Below are 22,881 nucleotides of genomic sequence, written 5' to 3' on the forward strand. Positions count from 1 at the left end.
CCCGCAGATCCGACGTCAGATCACCTCCCAAGTGCAGTGTTTATATCTGTTCTCTACCCTAAACCCTCACTAATTACCCATCAATCACCCCCTGTCACTGCTACCTATCAGATTAGACCCCTATCTGCCCCTAGGGCACTCAATCACCCGCCCACACCCTCAGAATGCCCTCAGGCCCCAGCCCTGATCACCTCACCAGTGCATTGCTTGCATCTATTCCCCCCTCTAATCACACCTTGAGACACCCATCCATCACCTCCTGTCACCCCCTAGCACACCTACCCATCAGATCAGGCCCTAATTTGCCCCGTGTGGGCTCCTGATCACTCGGCCAAACCCTCAGATCCCCCTCAGACCCCCTTCCGATCACCTCCCCAGTGCATTGATTGCATCTATTTTCCCCTCTAACCACCCCCTGAGACACCCATCAATCACCTCCTGTCACCCCCCCTAGCACTCCTATCCATCAGATCAGGCCCAATACAACCTGTCATCTAAAAGGCCACCCTGCATATGACCGGTTCTACAAAATTCGCCCCCTCATAGACCACCTGTCATCAAAATTTGCAGATGCTTATACCCCTGAACAGTCATTTTGAGACATTTGGTTTCCAGGCTACTCACGGTTTTGGGCCCATAAAATGCCAGGGCGGTATAGGAACCCCACAAACTGACCCCATTTTAGAAAAAAGACACCCCAATGTATTCTGTTAGGTGTATGACGAGTTCATAGAAGATTTTATTTTTTGTCAAAAGTTAGCGGAATTTTTTTTTTTTTTTTTCACAAAGTGTCATTTTTCACTAACTTGTGATAAAAAAATAAAATCTTCTATGAACTCGCCATACACCTAACGAAATACCTTGGGGTGTCTTCTTTCTAAAATGGGGTCACTTGTGGGGTTCCTATACTGCCCTGGCATTTTAGGGGCCCTAAACCGTGAGGAGTAGTCTAGAAAACAAATGCCTCAAAATGACCTGTGATTAGGACGTTGGGCCCCTTAGCGCACCTAGACTGCAAAAAAGTGTCACACATGTGGTATCGCCGTACTCAGGAGAAGTAGTATAATGTGTTTTGGGGTGTATTTTTACACATACCCATGCTGGGTGGGAGAAATCTCTCTGTAAATGGACAATTGTGTGTAAAAAAAATCAAACAATTGTCATTTACAGAGATATTTCTCCCACCCAGCATGGGTATGTGTAAAAATACACCCCAAAACACATTATACTACTTCTCCTGAGTACGGCGGTACCACATATGTGGCACTTTTTTACACCCTAAGTACGCTAAGGGGCCCAAAGTCCAATGAGTACCTTTAGGATTTCACAGGTCATTTTGCGACATTTGGTTTCAAGACTACTCCTCACGGTTTAGGGCCCCTAAAATGCCAGGGCAGTATAGGAACCCCACAAATGACCCCAATCTAGAAAGAAGACACCCAAACGTATTCCGTTAGGAGTATGGTGAGTTCATAGAAGATTTTATTTTTTGTCACAAGTTAGCGGAAAATGACACTTTGTGAAAAAAAACTATTAAAATCAATTTCCGCTAACTTGTGACAAAAAAATAAAAACTTCTATGAACTCACCATACTCCTAACGGAATACCTTGGGGTGTCTTCTTTCTAAAATGGGGTCATTAGTGGGGTTCCTCTACTGCCCTGGCATTTTAGGGGCCCTAAACCGTGAGGAGTAGTCTTGAAACAAAAATGACCTGTGAAATCCTAAAGGTACTCTTTGGACTTTGGGCCGCTTAGCGCAGTTAGGCTGCAAAATAGTGCCAATCATGTGGTATCGCCGTACTCGAGAGAAGTAGTATGTGTTTTGGGGTGTATTTTTACACATACCCATGCTGGGTGGGAGAAATACCTCTGTAAATGACAATCTTTTGATTTTTTTACACACAATTGTCTATTTACAGAGTTATTTCTCCCACCCAGCATGGGTATGTGTAAAAATACACCCCAAAACACATTGTACGACTTCTCCCGAGTACGGCGATACCACATGTGTGGCACTTTTTTGCACCCTAACTGCGCTAAGGGGCCCAAAGTCCAATGAGTACCTTTAGGATTTCACAGGTCATTTTGAGAAATTTTGTTTCAAGACTACTCCTCACGGTTTAGGGCCCCTAAAATGCCAGGACAGTATAGGAACCCCACAAATGACCTCATTTTAGAAAGACGACAACACAAGGTATTCCATTAGGAGTATGGTGAGTTCATAGATGATTTTATTTTTTGTCACGTTAGCTGATATAGATAATAGATTTTTATTGTTTTTTTTCACAAAGTGTCATTTTCCACTAACTTGTGACAAAAAATAAAATCTTCTATGAACTCCTCATACACCTAACAGAATAACTTGGGGTGTCCTCTTTCTAAAATAGGGTCACTTGTGGGGTTCCTATACTGCCCTGGCAATTTAGTGGCTCAAAACCGTTAGGAGCGCGGTGGAGCCAGGGGATTGCCAATTGGGATTTGCCAGCAACTCTGGGAGACTATAGGTAGTACGGGCACGTTTTGCTGGTGCCTGTGACTCGGGTCTTAATTGCACGTGCCACCGAACCAGTTTCTGCTACCATGCTGGTGCTAGCCACTTCACCAGGGTCTACAGTAGTACTGGTGCTAGAAACAGGAGATGCTACGCTGCTGGTGCATGCCTCACCAAGAAAACTCAGATCAACGTTAGCACCACTCTACTGCCCTTGAGTCTGATCCTGCAGTCCAGTGACATGGGGTGTGGTATGCCTGGCTCTAGCGGGACCTCAACCTCGTCATTGTTATCGGTCAGAGAGCCACTGCTGTTCACCGGTTCATATTCTGACCCGGATGAGGCTTCTCCATCGCACTCACCCCACTGGGCCAGAATCTCGGCGGCCTCTTCAGCGGAATACCCTTTTTTTTGCCATGGTGGACTGCTAAATTTAGGGGGTATTCCTCTGAGACTACCCAGGAAAAAGAGCACCTACCTAGCAAAAGGGAGTACTTGTGGTCACTGAGTTTTGATTTAAAAAAAAAAGTCAAAACTGATCTTTACAGCGCCACAGTTATTGTACCGTGTTTTTTGCAGTGATCAGAAAAAAAAATTCTGTCACTGCGGTGGGGCAGGTGAGGGTTTGGCCGGGTGATCAGAAGCCCGCAGGGGGCAGATTAGGGCCTGATATGATGGGTAGGAGTGCTAGGGGGTGACAGGTGATGACAGAAGGTGATTGATGGGTGTCTCAGGAGGTAATTAGAGGGGAGAATAGATGCAATCAATGCACTGGGGAGGTGATCGGAAGGGGGTCTGAGGGGGATCTGAGGGTTTGGCCGAGTGATCAGGAGCCCACACGGGGCAAATTAGGGCCTGATCTGATGAGTAGGTGTGCTAGGGGGTTACAGGTGGTGACAGGAGGTGATTGATGGGTGTCTCAGGATGTGATTAGAGGGGGGAATAGATGCAATCAATGCACTGGGGAGGTGATAAGGGGGGGTTCTGAGGGTGTGGGCGGGTGCCTGCAAGGGGCAGATTAAGGTCTGATCTGATGAGTAGCAGTGACAGGGGGTGACGGGATGATTAGAGGGTGTGATTAGAGGGGAGAATAGATGCAAGCAATGCACTGGCGATCTGAGGGTGTGGGTGGGTCATTGGGTGCCCACAAGGGACAGATGAGGGTCTGATCTGATGGGTATGATGGGTAGCAGTGACATGGGTGATTGATGGGTGATCAGGGTGTGATTAGAGGGGAGAACAGATGTAAATAATGAAGCAGAGGGACACCAAGAGCCCCAATAGTGTAATTCGTCTTGGGGACAACAAAATAAATGAGAAGTTAAAATTATACTTACAAACCAGGGTTACCAATAGGCAACCACTGTATAGGCAGGTGGGGTGAACAATCCTGACCCCACTCAGGAATAAAAAGTCGCTCTCTGTAGACAGGAAAATAGGGTAACAACCCTCCACCCAGGGTGGACTCAATGCAGTGTACAAGATACAGAGGCGCCAAAAAAATAAAAGGTAATTAAATGAACTTAAAAAACCAACTGGTTAAACAGAGGAGGCAGCGGTGGTCTTACCCCCTCCAAACAGACACAGGCAAGGACTGCGATTCAGACAGTCAACAATTTATTCGGAACTCCAAAAAACAATGCAACGCGTTTCACGGGCCATACATCCCGCTTCCTCAGGCAAAATACAGTAGGAGTCACAGCTGCAGAAAATACACAAACAGACAACCAGAGGCATAAAATCGTCAAAGTGCTGATATGAATACGTAAATTTACATTTTGCATTACATTTTAGTGACAAGTTGTGCGCGGGTTATAAATATTATTTTCAAACTGATAGTAGTCTCAAAGGTATGCTTGACAGCTATAGAATGGGTAGGGGGAATGTTAAAGGTGCATTGTGCTGAACAGAGTAAGACCAATGATAAATACAAAAATAAAAATTGGCTGGGTTTGCTGCCGGTTGTTGCGGACATCATGCAGAACAACAGTGAATAGTGTGTGAAATTGGGAGAAAGGGTTGACGTGGTCTAGAGGAGGAGGAGGAGGGAGGGAGGGTGTTGGAATGGCTAAAAAACAGGTGAGGTGTTTTTGGCAGCAAGTAAACAAGGGTATAAGGAGAAGGCAGACTTACCATCTGTATTATATCAGCGAGCTCGGCGCCTCTGTAAATAATGCACTGGGGAGGTTATCAGGGGGTGCCTGAGGGCGATCTGAGAGTGTGGGCGGGTGTTTGGGTGCCCGCAAGGGGCAGATTAGGGTCTGATCTGATGAGTAGCAGTGACAGGTGGTGACTGGGTGATTGATGGGTGATCAGTGGGTGATTAGAGGGGAGAACAGATGTAAACAATGCACTTGGGAATTGATCTGAGGGCGGGTCTGCGGGCGATCTGAGGGTGCGGGAGGGTGATCAGGTGCCCGCAAGCGGCAGGTTAGGGTCTGATCTGATGGGTGGCAGTGACGGGGTGATTGATGATTAACAGGTGATTAGTAGGTGATTACAGGGGAGAAAAGATGTATACAGTACACAGGGGTGGGCTGGGGAGGATCTGAGGGTGTAGGGGGGTTGTGATCAGGAGCCCCCAGGGGGCAGTTTAGGACCTAATCTAAAATATAGCGTTGACAGATAGTAACAGGGGGTGATTGATGGGTGATTGGGTGCAAACACCTGGTCAGTAGCAGGAGCCCTGTCCGCACCCGGTCGGTAGCAGGAGCCCTGTCCGCACCCGGTCGGTAGCAGGAGCCCTGTCCGCACCCGGTCGGTAGCAGGAGCCCTGTCCGCACCCGGTCGGTAGCAGGAGCCCTGTCCGCACCCGGTCGGTAGCAGGAGCCCTGTCCGCACCCGGTCGGTAGCAGGAGCCCTGTCCGCACCCGGTCGGTAGCAGGAGCCCTGTCCGCACCCGGTCGGTAGCAGGAGCCCTGTCCGCACCCGGTCGGTAGCAGGAGCCCTGTCCGCACCCGGTCGGTAGCAGGAGCCCTGTCCGCACCCGGTCGGTAGCAGGAGCCCTGTCCGCACCCGGTCGGTAGCAGGAGCCCTGTCCGCACCCGGTCGGTAGCAGGAGCCCTGTCCGCACCCGGTCGGTAGCAGGAGCCCTGTCCGCACCCGGTCGGTAGCAGGAGCCCTGTCCGCACCCGGTCATGGCGCTGTACAACAGAATACAGGGTATAATAATACAAATAAACAAAACAGTTAACAATGCGTAACAATGGTGGACTATCTAGAGGCTTCCTTCTAATAAGGTAAAAGCAAGATGTTTTGAATTGTGGTACAATACTCTACTGCTACTATAATAAGGTAAGTATCTAATACTTCTCCTTTTTTTTTAATATTCAGGTTCACTTTAAATCGATGGTTAGACTAGGCAAGTAATCTGGCAGGAACCGGGACTCGATCCCTTGAGCGACAGTGCATGGCTGCTGCTGTACACAGGGCCTGTTTTCTCATGAAGTAAGGTGAAACATTAGCATCAGGTGCAGAGATTTCGGGGGCAGCATTTTTGTACTGTGTGCACCTCCCTGAGGAGGAGGAATGGAATGGCAGAGGGTGAGCAGTTTGTTTGTCACAGACAGCCAGTGTGCTATGTGTGGAGCTGCAGCATGTCATGTGAGAACATTAAATGAAGCAGAGTAAATTGTCGGGTGCTGCACGATCATTCCAAATCGGGAGGTGGGGGGCTCATTCCCATAAGTTTGCCGCAGGCAGCAAAAAGTCTTGAACTGGCCCTGATTGTACAGATGTGGTGTTAGCCCTCTGGCTTGTGATGCATTCTGTGGGGGAGCATCACATGATGGGCACAGTGAGTGAAAGCAACAATTATCTCAGCCAACGCTCGGCCAAGTCAATCCGCTGGCTGCCTCGTCTGGGGCCGCTGTACGCACGCTGGATACTTTGGCAATGGTTATCAGCCGCCTTGGTCACATCTAGCCTGTGTATGAAGCTATAGAAATACAAAAATCCTTTAGAATACTGGTCTGTGTGTTTTGCTTGTTTTTTTTTTCTTCTCATGCATCTGGTTTGTTAGTTCTAAACAAAGATCAAGACCTGAAGCTGTGTCATCAGATGGATCATTATGGTTTATCTCCCCTGTTAATCCCAATGGGTTCCTGGAAAGAAAATCCAGATGTGGGCAGGTGTAGATTACGGATGTGAGGAAAAAAGTGGCTTGTGATCAGTGGCTGTGACAGTGCTGCTGTAAAGCAGAGGTCTTGCCATCTGGTAGCACTGTGTAATGGACAATGTATACACTAGCAGGTATGCTACAAGTTGACCATCTGCTGACCCTTGGCTTAACCTCCTACAAGGCAGGAGGAGCTGACCCGTGCCATGTTAAACATTCGATAGCCATCCCTTTGTGAGTATTCACACCATACTGTATGCTGCTGGATTGTATTGTATTGACACAATGTCAAGAGGTACAATGCAAGATTGGAGCTGTGAGTGGAGATAATGCAGCCATACATTTAGTGGTGCACAGCTTTGCTTTGTAATATATATATATATATATATATATATATATATATATATATATATATATATATATATATATATATATATATATATATATATATATATATATATATATATATATATATATATATATATATATACAGTGGTGTGAAAAACTATTTGCCCCCTTCCTGATTTTTTATTCTTTTGCATGTTCGTCACACTGACATGTTTCTGCTCATCAAAAACCGTTAACTATTAGTCAAAGATAACCTAATTGAACACAAAATGCAGTTTTAAATGATGGTTTTTATTATTTAGTGAGAAAAAAAAAACTCCAAATCTACATGACCCTGTGTGAAAAAGTGATTGCCCCCCCTTGTTAAAAAATAACTTAAAGGTGGTTTATTACACCTGAGTTCAATTTCTGTAGTCACCCCCAGGCCTGATTACTGCCACACCTGTTTCAATCAAGAAATCACTTAAATAGGAGCTATCTGACACAGAGAAGTAGACCAAAAGCACCTCAAAAGCTAGACATCATGCCAAGATCCAAAGAAATTCAGGAACAAATGAGAACAAAAGTACTGTAATTGAAATCTATCAGTCTGGTAAAGGTTATAAAGCCATTTCTAAAGCTTTGGGACTCCAGCGAACCACAGTGAGAGCCATTATCCACAAATGGCAAACACATGGAACAGTGATGAACCTTCCCAGGAGTGGCCGGCCGACCAAAATTACCCCAAGAGCGCAGAGAAAACTCATCCGAGAGGCCACAAAAGACCCCAGGACAACATCTAAAGAACTGCAGGCCTCACTTGCCTCAATTAAGGTCAGTGTTCACGACTCCACCATAAGAAAGAGACTGGGCAAAAACGGCCTGCATGGAAGATATCCAAGGCGCAAACCACTTTTAACCAGTTCGCATTCAGTCGTTTTTCGCTTCATGCATCCGAACAATGTTCACCTCCCATTCATTAGCCTATAACTTTATTACTACTTATCACAATGAACTGATCTATATCTTGTTTTTTCCGCCACCAATTAGGCTTTCTTTGGGGGGTACATTTTACTAAGAGCCACTTTACTGTAAATGCATTTTAAAAGGAAGAATAAGAAAAGAACGGAAACAAATCATTATTTCTCACTTTTCGGCAATTATAGTTTTAAAATAATACATACCTCCATAATTAAAACCCACGTATTGTATTTGCCCATATGTCCCGGTTATTACACCATTTAAATTATGTCCCTATCACAATGTATGGCGACAATATTTTATTTGGAAATAAAAGTGCATTTTTTCCGTTTTGCATTCATCACTATTTACAAGCTTATAATTAAAAAAAAAAAAAGAAATATTTCATCTTTACATAGATATTTAAAAAGTTTAGACCCTTAGGTAAATATTTGTGTTTTTTTTTTTTATTGTAATGTTTTTTTTGTTTTTTTTAATTAAACATTTTATGTGGGCATTTTTGGGAGGGTGGGATTGAAATTGTATTATTTTTTGGAAATATATGTGTATTTTTATTTAACATTTAGATGTAGTTTACTTTTTGGCCACAAGATGGCAGCCATGAGTTGTTTACTGTGACGTCACTCTAAGCGTACCACGTACGCTTAGAGCGACATAGGAAGCAGAAAAAGCGTAGCTTCCGAGAGAAGCTGTCGCTTTTTCTGCGGGGGAGAGGAATCAGTGATCGGGCACCGTTGCCCGATTCACTGATTTACTGGCAAGCGTGGACGCGCAGGAGCGCACATGGCTTCCTGGACGTGAGTTTCACGTCCAGGAATGTCAAATAGTTAAGCAAAAAGAACATTAAGGCTCGTCTCAATTTTGCTAAAAAAAAAAAAACATCTCAATGATTGCCAAGACTTTTGGGAAAATACCTTGTGGACCGAGGAGACAAAAGTTGAACTTTTTGGAAGGTGCGTGTCCCGTTACATCTGGCGTAGAAGTAACACAGCATTTCAGCAAAAGAACATCATACCAACAGTAAAATATGGTGGTGGTAGTGTGATGGTCTGGGGTTGTTTTGCTGCTTCAGGACCTGGAAGGCATGCTGTGATAGATGGAACCATGAATTCTACTGTCTGCCAAAAAATCCTGAAGGAGAATGTCCGGCCATCTGTTCGTCAACTCAAGCTGAAGCGATCTTGGGTGCTGCAGCAGGACAATGACCCAAAACACACCAGCAAATTCACCTCTGAATGGCTGAAGAAAAACAAAATGAAGACTTTGGAGAGGCCTAGTCAAAGTCCTGACCTGAATCCTATTGAGATGTTGTGGCATGACCTTAAAAAGGCGGTTCATGCTAGAAAACCCTCAAATAAAGCTGAATTACAACAATTCTGCAAAGATGAGTGGGCCAAAATTCCTCCAGAGCGCTGTAAAAGACTCGTTGCAAGTTATCGCAAATGCTTGATTGCAGTTATGGCTGCTAAGGGTGGCCCAACCGGTTATTAGGTTCAGGGGGCAATTTCTTTTTCACACAGGGCCATGTAGGTTTTGAGGTTTTTTTTCTCACTAAATAATAAAAAACATCATTTAAAACTGCATTTTGTGTTCAATTATGTTATCTTTGACTAATCGTTAACGGTTTTTGATGAGCAGAAACATTTAAGTGTGACAAACATGCAAAAGAATAAGAAATCAGGAAGGGGGCAAATAGTTTTTCACACCACTGTGTGTGTGTGTGTGTGTGTGTGTGTGTGTATATATATATATATGTATGTATGTATGTATGTATATATATGTATGTATGTATGTATGTATGTGTATATATATATATATATATATATATATATGTACGTATGTATATATGTATATATATATATATATATATATATATATATATATATATATATATATATATATATATATATATATATATACATACTAGCCAACCCGCGTCGTAGCATACGCCGCATCTATCTATCTAATAGAGTACGTGCCTCAACCTTGAAGCAAGAAGAAGTAGGCTTTCCATGAGAAAATGTATGCGTGCTCAAACACCAAGTTTAACCCTAGCAAGTCTGGCTTTGCAAATCCGGCCTAATTGGCTATTCATGAGGGAATGCTCATGCAAATATGCATTTGCTTTCGCATGCCAAACTATGCAGGGTCCAAAAACCAATACTGCAAAGTGCTCTCTCGCTGCCTGGGAACCACAGCGGCACCCCGGAGTGGGAGGCTGGGTGGCGCAGCCGCCCCAGCGTGGCCAGCGCTGGGGAGAGCCGTCCGCACCCACATCCTAATATTAAAAACAGCCACTTACCTTAACGTCCATTGGGTTCTGCTACATGCGCATTAATTTTCTCATGGAAAGCATTTTGTGCAGTTTGTATCCTTTGGAGGCAGGTGGTGGATGGCTTGCTCCGGTGGTGTGAACCCTGGAGTGAGTGCGCCTGTCTCCCCCCCCCCCCCCCCCCCCTCTGGAGTGCTGTATGTGAGCCAGCCCTGAGCTCTAAAGCTCGGGGTGACCCATGCTTCTCTCCTTTCTCATGTGGTGCCCCCAAATTAATGCGCATGTAGCAGAACGCAATGGACGTTAAGGTAAGTGCCTGTTTTTAATATTGGGAGGTGGGTGCAGACGGCTCTCCCCGGCGCTGGCCACATTTGGGGGGGGGGGGGGGGTCGTCCACGCCACCCAGCCTCCCCCTCCGGGGTGCCGCTGTGGTTTCCAGGCAGTGAGAGAGCCTGGGACCCTGCGGTCCCCCCAGTTGTATAAAAAGGGGGCATTGGGAATCCTCCCCGTGGCGCTCCTGGAGGCCTGGAGCACACCAAAAACTGCTAGCAGATCCGCAAAATGCTAGCAGATTTTGAAACGCTTTTTCTTATTTTTCTGTAGCATTTCACTTAGCATTTTGCGGTTTTGTAAAGCGTTTTTGGTGTAGTAGATTTCATATATTGTTACAGTAAAGCTGTTACTGAACAGCTTCTGTAACAAAAACGCCTGCAAAACCGCTCTGAACTGCCGTTTTTTCAGAGCGGTTTGCGTTTTTCCTATACTTTACATTGGAGGCAGAAACGCCTCCGCAATCCAAAAAATGCCTCACCTCGGGAGTATGCGTTTCAGCAAAACGCCTCCCGCTCTGGTGTGCACCAGCCCATTGAAATACATTACCCAAGCGTATCCGCAGCCGCAAGTGGATCGCAAAACGCTGCCGAACCGCTCTGGTGTGCACTAAGCCGGATAGTGCTAATGTAGCATGTAGCAGTGTGACTGCTTTGTGGTATTGGTTTGTGCATGCATTTGCATGAGCATTGCCTCATGAATAGCCAATTAGGCCAGATGTGCAATGTCAGACTTGCTAGGGTAAGGCCTCTTTTCCATGGACTGTGAATAGGCAGTGAAATGGCTCTCAAACTCTCACAACTGCTCACTGCTGCCTGGTAACAGCTCACTGCTGCCTGGTAACAGCTCACTGCTGCCTGGTAACTGCTCGCTGCTGCCTGGTAACTGCTTGCTGCTGCCTGGTAACTGCTTGCTGCTGCCTGGTAACTGCTTGCTGCTGCCTGGTAACTGCTTGCTGCTGCCTGGTAACTGCTTGCTGCTGCCTGGTAACTGCTTGCTGCTGCCTGGTAACTGCTTGCTGCTGCCTGGTAACTGCTTGCTGCTTCCTGGTAACTGCTTGTTGCTGCCTGGTATCTGCTTGTTGCTGCCTGGTATCTGCTCACTGCTGCCTGGTAACTGCTCGCTGCTGCCTGGTAACTGCTTGCTGCTCCCTGGTATCTGCTCACTGCTGCCTGGTATCTGCTCACTGCTGCCTGGTATCTGCTTGTTGCTGCCTGGTATCTGCTCACTGCTGCCTGGTATCTGCTCACTGCTGCCTGGTAACTGCTTGCTGAGCACACAGCTCAACAGTCTGTGGAAAAGAGGCCTTAAACTTGGTGTTTGAGCACGCATACATTTTCTCATGCAAAGTACTTCTTCTTCTTGTTTGAAGGTTGAGGCACTTAGTCTATTATATATATAGATATATACATATATATACATATATATATATATACATATTATTTAAAATATGTATATATTCTATAAAATATGTGTGTGTATGTATGTGTTCTCCATATGCGCAAACATTCTGGACCGGCAGGAATCATAACTGAAAATCTGAAAGGATTTTATGGTTACAGCAAATATTGTAGACATATGTGCACTTTTAATTGGTCTTCTGCCCATTTCCTAGCAGTCCTAGGCGCTTGTATATGAAAACAGACTGGCTGGGTGGTGCAATGATTAAAGGCTCTGCCTCTGACACAGCAGACCAGGGTTCAAATGTTGGCTTTTCCTGTACAGTAAGCCAGCACCTATTCAGTAGGAGACCTTGGGCAAGACTCCCAAACTCTGCTACTGACTATAGAGCGCGTCCTAGTGGCTGCAGCTCTAGTGCTTTCAGTCTGCAAGAAGAAAAGTGTGATATAAATGTTGTGTGTGTGTCATTATTGTAAAAAAAAAAAAAGTTTGCTTTCTTAAAACAGAAAGAATTTGATATAATTCAGGTTGGAGTGGGCTTGAGATGTCTCCCAGGCACCACTGCTGAATATATGCAAATTAACCATTGTACCCTTAGAAGCTAAACACACCTCCAGAATCGCTGGAATGCAATGATGTGTTAGCTTTATTATTATTATTATTTATTATTGTCATAAAAGATTGGCAACTGTCTTAAATGTTTACATTTAGGAATAATATTTGTAATAATAATTGTTTTGGATAATAATCATAATAATAATTTTGTTGGCTATTGCTTCACCCTTCCCTGGTTGATTAGCAGCAACAATTGCTTCTCTAATCAATTTACATAACAGGGTAAAGCAAAAATTGAAATTGGGCATATATTGCTTTAGTTAATTTACCCCTAACACCCCTCATGCTGCTAATTGTCTTCATGGTCCCTCCTGTTAGAGGCCTGTGCGGGTCTAAATTTTCAGACCCGCACCCACAGCCCCGCAACTTGCTTTTTGGTGGATTTGATACCCGGCCCGCAAGCCTCCAGACCCACAACCTGACCCACGACCCACAAACCCGTTTTTTCATTTTCTTCTAAAATACACATTTAAAATATCATTGGGTAGCTGTAAAGTAAATAAACCTATTTTTGTACACAAACCAAAGCCAAAGAAATGTTTAAGATTATTTTTTTTAACTGTTCTAAATCAATAAAAAGCGAGAAGTAAAGTCTGGTACACACTATGCAATTTTCTGTCAGATTGACAGTCGAATCGACTATTTCCAACAAGTCCGATCTGATTTCTGATCATTTTTCTTATCAATTTTGTTTATAAATGATCGGAAAATTGATCAGAAAAACGATTGAAACCTGTTGGAAATAATCAATTTTACTGTCAATCTGGCAGAAAATTACATTGTGTGTACCAGGCATTACAGTCGTGCTCACACAAGCACCCACATCCCTGTCCCTGTCTGCTACAGGCCTCTTGCACACTACATGCGATTCCGATTTGCGATTTTACGTACGATTTTTAATCGGTAGTGCATGCTGCATTTTTCTTTTTCTTATTTTGATAGTATCCTGGGAAAATCAGAATCGTAAATCGGAAACACAAATTGGAATCGCAAATCGGATTTGCAGTGTGCAGGGGGCCTCAGTCTGTTCCCTATATAAATGCACAGCTCCATCTTCTGAAAGTGAAGCTCATAGCTGCAGTGGTGGAAGTGTCCCCCTGGCAGTCACAATGCACACTGGGAGACTTAATACATTAATTTGAGCACAGGAGATATAGTCACATTAATATACTACATCTCCCAGCATGCATTGTGGTGGCTAGGGTGAAACTTCCACCACTGCAGCTATGAGCTCATATAAATAATTTTCAGATGTAAGAACACACACATACATGCTTACTCACTCACTCACTCACTCACTCACTCTTGATCGGTTAATTATACCACGGAAACATAGTGGCGCGGTTCGCATGCGCAGTACTGTCACGCCGGCCGCCGTGATGACGCTGGGCGGCCGGCGCGATGGCACGAAGCGGCGCGAAGTATTCAAAACCAGGTAGTGTCGGCCCGGGTGTCACCCGCAATAGAGCCGCCAGCGAGACCCGCAGAAGAGTCAGGAGGACAACGGGGGACCTCACAGCCTACAGTGGGCTGGAGGAAGCCCCAGGTAAGTTAAAGTTTTGATTTTAATTACTGCTCGTGGTCCCTTTAAGTATTCTTGTCATATGCAGGGAGATTAGTACAGACATGGGTATGGTGGATTGGTTTGATTTTTGAAATATTAGAATTAATCAAGAACATTTTTCTGTAGAAAAATAAATGACACTGTCTAGGAAAAGTATTCACCTCCTTGGTGGGCGGCCCTCTCTTGGTATTTTGTTATGGTGCCATTTTCGTTTCATTTCACCAATTACAGCATTTGAAGGTAATTGGTTGCACCAGGACTTTATAGAGGCTTCATAGCAAAGGGGGTAAATACATTCGCACATAACAGTTTTCAGTTTTTTGAAACTTTTGATTTTATACATATTTTTCTAATTTCACTTCACCAACATAGTATTGTGTGGAGATACATCACATGAAATAAGATTGAGGCCTGGAACCCACTAGAAAACACAAAGCGCTATCGCAATCGCTAGCGATTTTAGGAGCGATTTCCCTGCTCCTATACAATACATTAGAATGGAAACGCTCCCACAATGCTGCATGTCCTGCAATTGCGATTTCCCTAATCGCTCTAGTGGAATCTGTTCCATCCAATTACATCGATAGCAAAGAAATGAACAGCGCTACTTAAAAACAGATGAGTGCTTACCTGCAAAAAAGTGCACACCCCACTCATGGGATTCAAATACACAATGAGCATACACATGACCTGTCTACCACTTGGAGGATGTTAGTTTCCACTAACAATTTGCAATTTGTTAGGTACTCGTCCCTCCCACTATCGAAGAAGTCTTTCCTCCTTGGGAGGGGACCTAACACTAACTAAATTCTACCTATGCATATGCATAGCCTGGGCGCGCTACCAGTAAAATTGAGAATTGCGCAAAAAAGGGACGAGTACCTAACAAATTGAAAATTGTTAGTGGAAACTAACATCCTCCAAGTGGTAGACAGGTCATGTGTATGCTCATTGTGTATTTGAATCCCATGAGTGGGGTGTGCACTTTTTTGCAGGTAAGCACTCATCTGTTTTTAAGTAGCGCTGTTCATTTCTTTGCTATCTTTGATTGATTTATTTCTGGTCAGCTGCTCCCACTTAATAGTTTTCCTTTGGTGTATATGCAGAGCCTCTGTTTGGGTTCAAGGTGCGTTTGCAGTTTCTGGGGGGGCTCAGCGCATCTCTGAGCTGAGGCCATTTAGAGGCGGCCTGGTGATGCGCTGATCCCACTTTTTTTGCGCATCCAATTACATCAGCAGAGCATTTAGGGAAATCGCTAGCGATTTAAATCGCTCCCTAAACGCTCAAAAACTCGCTCTAGTGGGTTCCAGCCGTAAGGCTCAGTTCACATTGCATTTTAAAGCTATACGGATCCAGTAATGCGTTTCACTTCAATCCGTGCATCTGAGCAGGCTCGTGAGGGAGGGTTAACTTTCCAGGCTTCTGTCTTCCTCCTTGCGTCTCACATAGTGTCACATGACTACTGCACTTCCTCTTTCCAACCCGGAAGGAGGAAGTTTGGTAGTCACATAATGCGATGTTGAACAATAGGGGAAGAGATGGAAGCCTGGTAAGAAACCCTCCCTCACCCGCCTGCTCTCACTAGCATCCCCGCAGACCCCCACCCCCAGTGGAGCTTCCCCCGGACCAACACCCCTAATGGAGCATCCTCCCATCCCCCCCAGACCCCCACTGCTAGTGGAGCGTCCCCACATCCCCCCCCAGACCCCCACCCCCAGTGGAATTAGCCCTTAGAACGGCCCGTTTCTTCCGTTTCTGGTCCGCTGGGCTCAGCAGGCTGGAAAAATATCCAAAGTTGCATTCCGTCCAGCGGAATGGATGGAATAGATCCGTTCGAGCTTCCAGTCCGCTGTTTAACACGAATATGAACCGAGGCTTAGGCCTGGAACCCACTATAAGAGCATTTCTGAGCGCTTTGTGATTTGAAAAGCTCCACCTAATGTAATGCTATGGGTGTGATCCCACTTAAGCAATTAAGTAATTTTTTAAAAATCCCCCAAGCATTGCAATAGTAAGAGCTTTTCAAATCGCTAGCGCTTAGAAAAGGCTTTAACCATTTTAGCCTTTTGGACATGGCTGTCATATCCAAAAGGCTGCTGCTGCGTGCTCTTGCACGCAATCGCATGCTCCCGTGCCGCCCCTGTTATCCCAGAGATCAATGAATAGGAATATAGTTCCCATTCATTGATCTAAGTCCCCGGTAGAAAGACTGACAGCTTCTTATGATAAGCCGCGGTCTTTCTGAACAAAGGTGAAAAAAAAGCAGCTCTCTGCAATTGGTTTGTGGATAGTCATGGCTAAGACTAAAAAGCTCAGTGAGGACCTGCAGCTGCACATTGCTTTTTTTTTCAATTTTTTGCTGCACTTTTTTTTTTTCTTTTGCATACATGCATTTGTTTTGCATGCATTCTTGTGTGCCTGCATTTCTTGCATTTTGTAACCCTGCATCCAGACATTCAGACAGGGAACACACTTGCAGGGGCATTTTTTCCTGCGATTCCTGGGTCTCTGTCACAGTACATACGTTTTCCACTACCTGTTTTTCTCATATTTGGAACTTGAGTGAATTCATGTTCGTAGCAGGTGCGTGGAAGGAGTGGAGATGACTTCCACTGCATGTCTCTCTCTGGTTCAGCCACACCCACGGTGGGAAACTGGCCTCTCTTCTGTCACTCAGCTCTGACATCATTCACTGCTATCCATTGACTATGAAGCTGAGTGCAAACCATCTGCTTTATAGAAGTATAGTGATTATTTGGCCTTTCTTGATTAAAATGCTATATACAGTATGCCTTATTTCATTAATGGCTGGGCATGTAGCAGTCCGTTAACCCAGTTTTCTGCAATTTATTGCAGGGAGCAGCACTTGGAACGGAAGTTTTCCCAGTGGGTTACCTCAACTAGACTATCTCTAAATTATTTAGGATACATATTTTTACATTACTTAACCTGGTTACGGCATCACTCTATATCAATAGTAATGTCTAGCTTAGTCTTGACGTCAAGGATCCTTCTGCTGCAGATCACTTGGGGAGATCAGCTGACCATACAGTTGGGGAAATGGCTTCTATGTGCCATCATGCAATGGAGAGCTAGGTTTTGTGACATGGAGAAGTTCTTCAGCAGCACTGCACTGCTACCTTGCTCACCTGAGTGATGCGCAGACACCCACCTTCCACCACTAGCTGCCGCAAAAATCAAAAAGGTCCCCAGCACTTACACAACGTCCGCTGCTAAATGCCTGGCTCTACTGCTACTGTTGGTGCCCCTTTTAAATTTTCTTTAATCCTTTCTTACCCATGAAAATTATATATCCAGGGTGGCTGCTTGGCCCAAGCCAAGGAAACAGAAAATTTAAGCGCCCATGATCCACAGAAGTTTAGGCACTGCCACAGGTGCCCCTATAAATAGCAGCTATGGGAAGAAATTTGGGCACCTGCAGTGTCCAATAAATAGCTTGCGCCCACTATTTGTAGCAATATTTTGCATTGCGGCCGGCCTTGGCGCGCGCTATTAAGAGTGCTCCATGGCACCCAAATGCAATCACCTACACCCCCCAGCCGCCCATGGTGGTGCCAGAAAATTATCAGGGTTTTCTGGACGGTTTGGGGTGGTTGAAGTAAGGCGTGTCTGGGTGTGTGTGAAATACATATAAAAATACATATGAACACATACAGATAAAAAGTATGTTTCTAACAGAGCAAAATGAGCCATAAATTACTTTTCACCTATGTTGCTGTGTCACTTGCAGTAAGTAGTAGAAATCTGACAGAACCGACAGGTTTTGAGCTAGTTCATCTCTTCATGGGGGATTCTCAGGGTTTTCTTTGTTTTCAGAAGCACTTAGTGAATAGCAGTTGCTCTGTTCAACTTCCCCCCCAAAAAAGTGTGCAGTGAGCAGGGAGGCTGGCCTGCATCTTTCTATTAATCCTTTTCAGGCAGTGTCTTTATAAACACCGGTCATGCTGAGAATCCCCCATGAGAAAATAGGCTAGTTTATAACCTGTTGGTTCTGTAAGATTTCTACTACTTTCTGTAAATGACACCAACATAGGAGAAAGGTAATTTATGGCTCATTTCCATCTGGAAGAAACATACTTCTTATTTGTATGTGTTTATATGTATTTTACATTTTACGATTTTCGCAATAGTGGTCCTTTAAGTTAAGGCGTAAATCGGTGGTGGTGAAGGAGAAAAAAACCTTCTGTACTCTTCTGTTTTTCATCTGAAACATTTTACTACTTTTATTCCTTTCTTCAGTCTTCTACTTTTTCTTACTTGGAGAATCGATTCATGGCTGATGCTCCCGTCTGGACTATTGCTGCTGATCATCATTACCCACCTCTCTGTTGGTGCCTCAATTCAGCCAGGTGGCCCTGTCCCTAAGTCCAACCATTGTGAACTTCCGCTTTTCCTCACCAGGACTACGCCATTTTGAAATACAGGCAGCCCCAGCCTCCTCAGAGTGGTATCTTATTGGTTCAGTCCGTGGCCTAATGGAAAGTCCTGCTGGGAGCTTCAAAGATGCTTTGCTGGGGCTACCTGTATTCTAGAATGAGATAATTGTATCGTCCCTAGATTTTAGAACTGGTGGGTTAGGTAATAGGATAGGGCCAGTAGTAGTCTATAGTCAATTGACCATGAATTTACTTATGTGTAGCTGAATCTGTAGAGATGCATGTGATAATTATCAGGAGATTTTTGCTTGGCTCCGATTTCCCGATTACACTCATGCCTGTATATCCTGAAGCCGGTACAGCGAATGAAAAAACCTTACAAATCTACCACCTGATCAATCTGATCACATGCCTCTCCATGAATCCTGCAGCATGCCAACTGCTCTATTTAAGAGGCATGAAGGAGATAACCTGCTGTGAATTACAGGCAGGGTTCTAATCAAGATTCTGCTCGGTATCCTCCATGTCTCCCCTCTCTACGGAGCAGCTATAATTATCTGCAGCACAGAGGTATTTACTGTAGAGGAAAGCTGTTAAGGCATCTTAAGTAAGAATTTGTAGCAGAGTAAATTAGGAATGTCTGAGGGCAATCCCTCCAGACTTGGTAGAGCACCGCATGTCATAGTTACTGCTATCTACTGAGGATCTGCCAAGATTAATTTCCTATTAAATGGCTTCTTTTTTTCTTTTGTAGGAAACGTTTCTGATCTTCCGTCTGAGGGATTTAGAATGAACTCGCTGGTCGGTAAGTAAGACTGATCTTCCTGGTGTATTAAGCTGACATATATAAGATAAGCTCATGTGTGGGCAGAGGGCATTCATAGCCTTCCTTTCTCCTCAGTGTGCTGTATGTCATTCTAAAAGTGCTCTGTTCTCATTGAAATATTATGCACACATATATTCAGCCACTAGTGGGAGCTCCTGTAACAATAAATAAAATATCAGGAGTTAAAAAGTAACCTACTCAAGTTTCCATAATAAGTCAGGGGAAATTAACCTTTTAGAGACCGATTGCCCAAACTGCAACCCAAAACCCACGTCTGTACCGCAAAGTGCCAACATGGCAATTTAACCTGAATAATGATGATGTAGTGTAGAAAAAAGAACTTGTTCACTAAAATCTTTTGTTTTAAAAGAAAATAGACTGATGTTATAAAGCTTATCTTAAAAAAACCTGGGGGGATTCTAATATATATGTATATATATGTATATGTATGTATGCATAGGTATGTATGTATGTATTTATGTATGTATATATGTATGTATATGTATGTATGTATGTATGCATATATATATATATATATATATATGTATATATATATATATATATATATATATATATATATATATATATATATATATATATATATATATATATATATATATATATATATATATATATATATATATATATACATATATATATATATATATATATATATATATATATACATATATATATATATATACATGTGTATATATATATATATATATATATATATATATATATATATATATATATATATATATATATATATATATATATACATATATATACATATATATATATATATACATGTGTGTATATATATATATATATATATATATATACACATATGCATGCATACATACATACATACACATATATATATATATATATATATATATATATATATATATATATATATATATAATGTATGTATATGTGTGTATATATATATATATATATATATATATATATATATATATATATCACACAGTGGGTTGCAAAAGTATTCAGCCCCCATGAAGGTTTCCACATTTTGTCACATTACTGCCACAAACCTGCATCAATTTTATTGGAATTCCATGTGAAAGACCAATACAAAGTGGTGCACACATGAGAAGTGGAATGAAAATCATACATGATTCCAAACATCCATACAGATAAATAACTGCAAAGTGGGGTGTGCATAATTATTCGGCCCCCTGAGTCAATACTTTGTAGAACCACCTTTTGCTGCAATTACAGCTGCCAGTCTTTTAGGGTATGTCTCTACCAGCTTTGAACATCTAGAGACTGAAATCCTTGCCCATTCTTCTATGCAAAACAGCTCCAGCTCAGTTAGATTAGATGGACAGCGTTAGTGAACAGCAGTTTTCAGATCTTGCCACAGATTCTCGATTGGACTTTGACTGGGCCATTCTAACACATAGATATGTTTTGTTTTAAACCATTCCATTGTTGCCCTGGCTTTATGTTTAGGGTCATTGTCCTGCTGGAAGGTGAACCTCCGCCCCAGTCTCAAGTCTTTTGCAGTCTCCAAGAGGTTTTCTTCCAAGTTTGCCCTGTATTTGGCTCCATCCATCTTCCCATCAACTCTGACCAGCTTCCCTGTCCCTGCTGAAGAGATGCACCCCCCGAGCATGATGCTGCCACCACCATATTTGACAGTGGGGATGGTGTGTTAAGAGTGATGTGCAGTGTTAGTTTTCCGCCACACATAGGCAACTGACTGCACTTAAATCAAAGGGGGCCGAATAATTATGCACACACCACACCACATGCACACACCACTTTGCAGTTATTTGTAAAAAAAATGTTTGGAATCATGTATGATTTTCTTTCCACTTCTCATGTGTACACCACTTTGTGTTGGTCTTCCATGTGGAATTCCAATAAAATTGATTCATGTTTGCGGCAGTAGTATGACAAAATGTGGAAAACTTCAAGGGGACCGAATACTTTTGCAAGTGTGTGTGTATATGTGTGTATATATGTGTGTATGTGTATATATATATATATATATATATATATATATATATATATATATATATATATATATATATATATATATATATATATATATATATATATATATATATATATATATATATATATATATACATACATACATACAGTAGTTAACCTCTAGATGTAGTACACTTGGTCCCAGCAGATGCATCTATATAAATATACAATAAAAGTTATGACCAATTCTGATGTAGTAAACTTCTGATGTAATAAACTTCCTGGTCCTTTGGAGTTTACTATAAATGGATTCTGCTGTGTATATATGTTGTTCTTGTAGCGACTGTACAAAACTCAAATATATATATGCCACACAATATTTACAATGAGGCTCCGCGTACAAGTTAAATCGCCCTCGGGAGACTTGGGCGCAGGATACAGCCGATATACGGCTTACTCTGCTCCTGCACAAGTCCCAGTGGCGGTAATTACTATTCCCCCTCCAGGTCCACGTGGATGGTGGGGAATTATGTAATTCAGCTTCCAGCTATAGCTGGTGGCCGAATTGCAGTGTTTTAAAAGTAACTTCAGCTCCGTCTTCTAACAGCACTGAAGTTACTCTCTGTGCGCTGCTATAGCCACAATTGCTATTACGGTTTATGGTGGCACTGGCTGCGCCCACATCTCCTTCGCTCTTACCGACGTGTTCAGAGGGCCCCCCCCCATGTTCACATTATGTGACCACTTCTGATATAGTAAAATAATAATGTGAACACCAGGGGGCAGCCTCGTTGTCTGTAATTATCTGTAAATATTGTGTGACATGTACTAGTGAATAGAAAAAGAACTTTAGACTCTGATATCTTTGTCTTTGTGCATAAGTTAGAACTACAGTAATATATTGCTAGAAATTAATCTTGTAACATTGTAGGGCAATACGGTATATAGTGCAAACCAAGATGCTACGTTTGTGTCAAATGATTTGAAATGGGTTCTTTGTGACATTTTCTTCTGTTACCACCAGCAAAGCACCGAGATATCTGGATGTTTAGTTCACACTGCAGACTTCTGACAAAAGCATTGAGAAAGTTACATCAGCAGGGAGATAATTCTGAGATATTATTTACAAAAATATATCGCCGGTTGCACAATGACATATCTGGCTGTTTATAGCAGGCCCCACCTGTATATTTGGATGCCTGTTCAAATATATATAATGTGATAATATTCCTGTCCTTAGTGTGCTGACCTGATGGATGTAGCAGCCATTCACACAAAGAACATATGAGAGCATAGCAGCCAAATGCTGCCTTTCTTGTCAGTGCGCAGCTCTTTGCCAGCGTCAAACAAAAGCTGTTCGTGAGTGACATTAGCACCAGTAAAACCTTTAATTCTGTTCATCAAAACTGGGCTGTCCCTTCTTCAGGCAGTACCTATATGTTCAGCCAGAGGGAGCAGCCTTACTACCTCAGCAGTTGTGGCTACACTTGCAAAAGGGCCTCCACTGAACCCTAATCCCTGATAAGAATCACACTGTGGATTTATGTACCAGTTCCCTTCCCCCTCCAGGACAGGTGATGAAATCAGCATGGG

At 43.2% G+C, this 22,881-nt stretch overlaps 1 protein-coding gene across 10 annotated transcripts in view; it reads left to right on the forward strand.

Annotated features, from left to right (window-relative positions):
• The window catches only part of NR6A1 (nuclear receptor subfamily 6 group A member 1), a 592,176-nt gene that overhangs the window by 130,635 nt on the left and 438,660 nt on the right, over positions 1-22,881 (forward strand). For 9 of the 10 annotated variants that reach the window (XM_068248132.1, XM_068248128.1, XM_068248129.1 and 6 more), the window contains one exon: positions 19,252-19,302. In XM_068248132.1, the coding sequence (XP_068104233.1) occupies positions 19,252-19,302 (51 nt within the window). Of the gene's footprint in view, positions 1-19,251; positions 19,303-22,881 lie in introns of those variants that run through there. The other variant, XM_068248138.1, reaches the window with a different exon arrangement.

The sequence above is a fragment of the Hyperolius riggenbachi genome, chromosome 8 (assembly GCF_040937935.1).
Source record: "Hyperolius riggenbachi isolate aHypRig1 chromosome 8, aHypRig1.pri, whole genome shotgun sequence".
NCBI lineage: Eukaryota > Metazoa > Chordata > Amphibia > Anura > Hyperoliidae > Hyperolius > Hyperolius riggenbachi.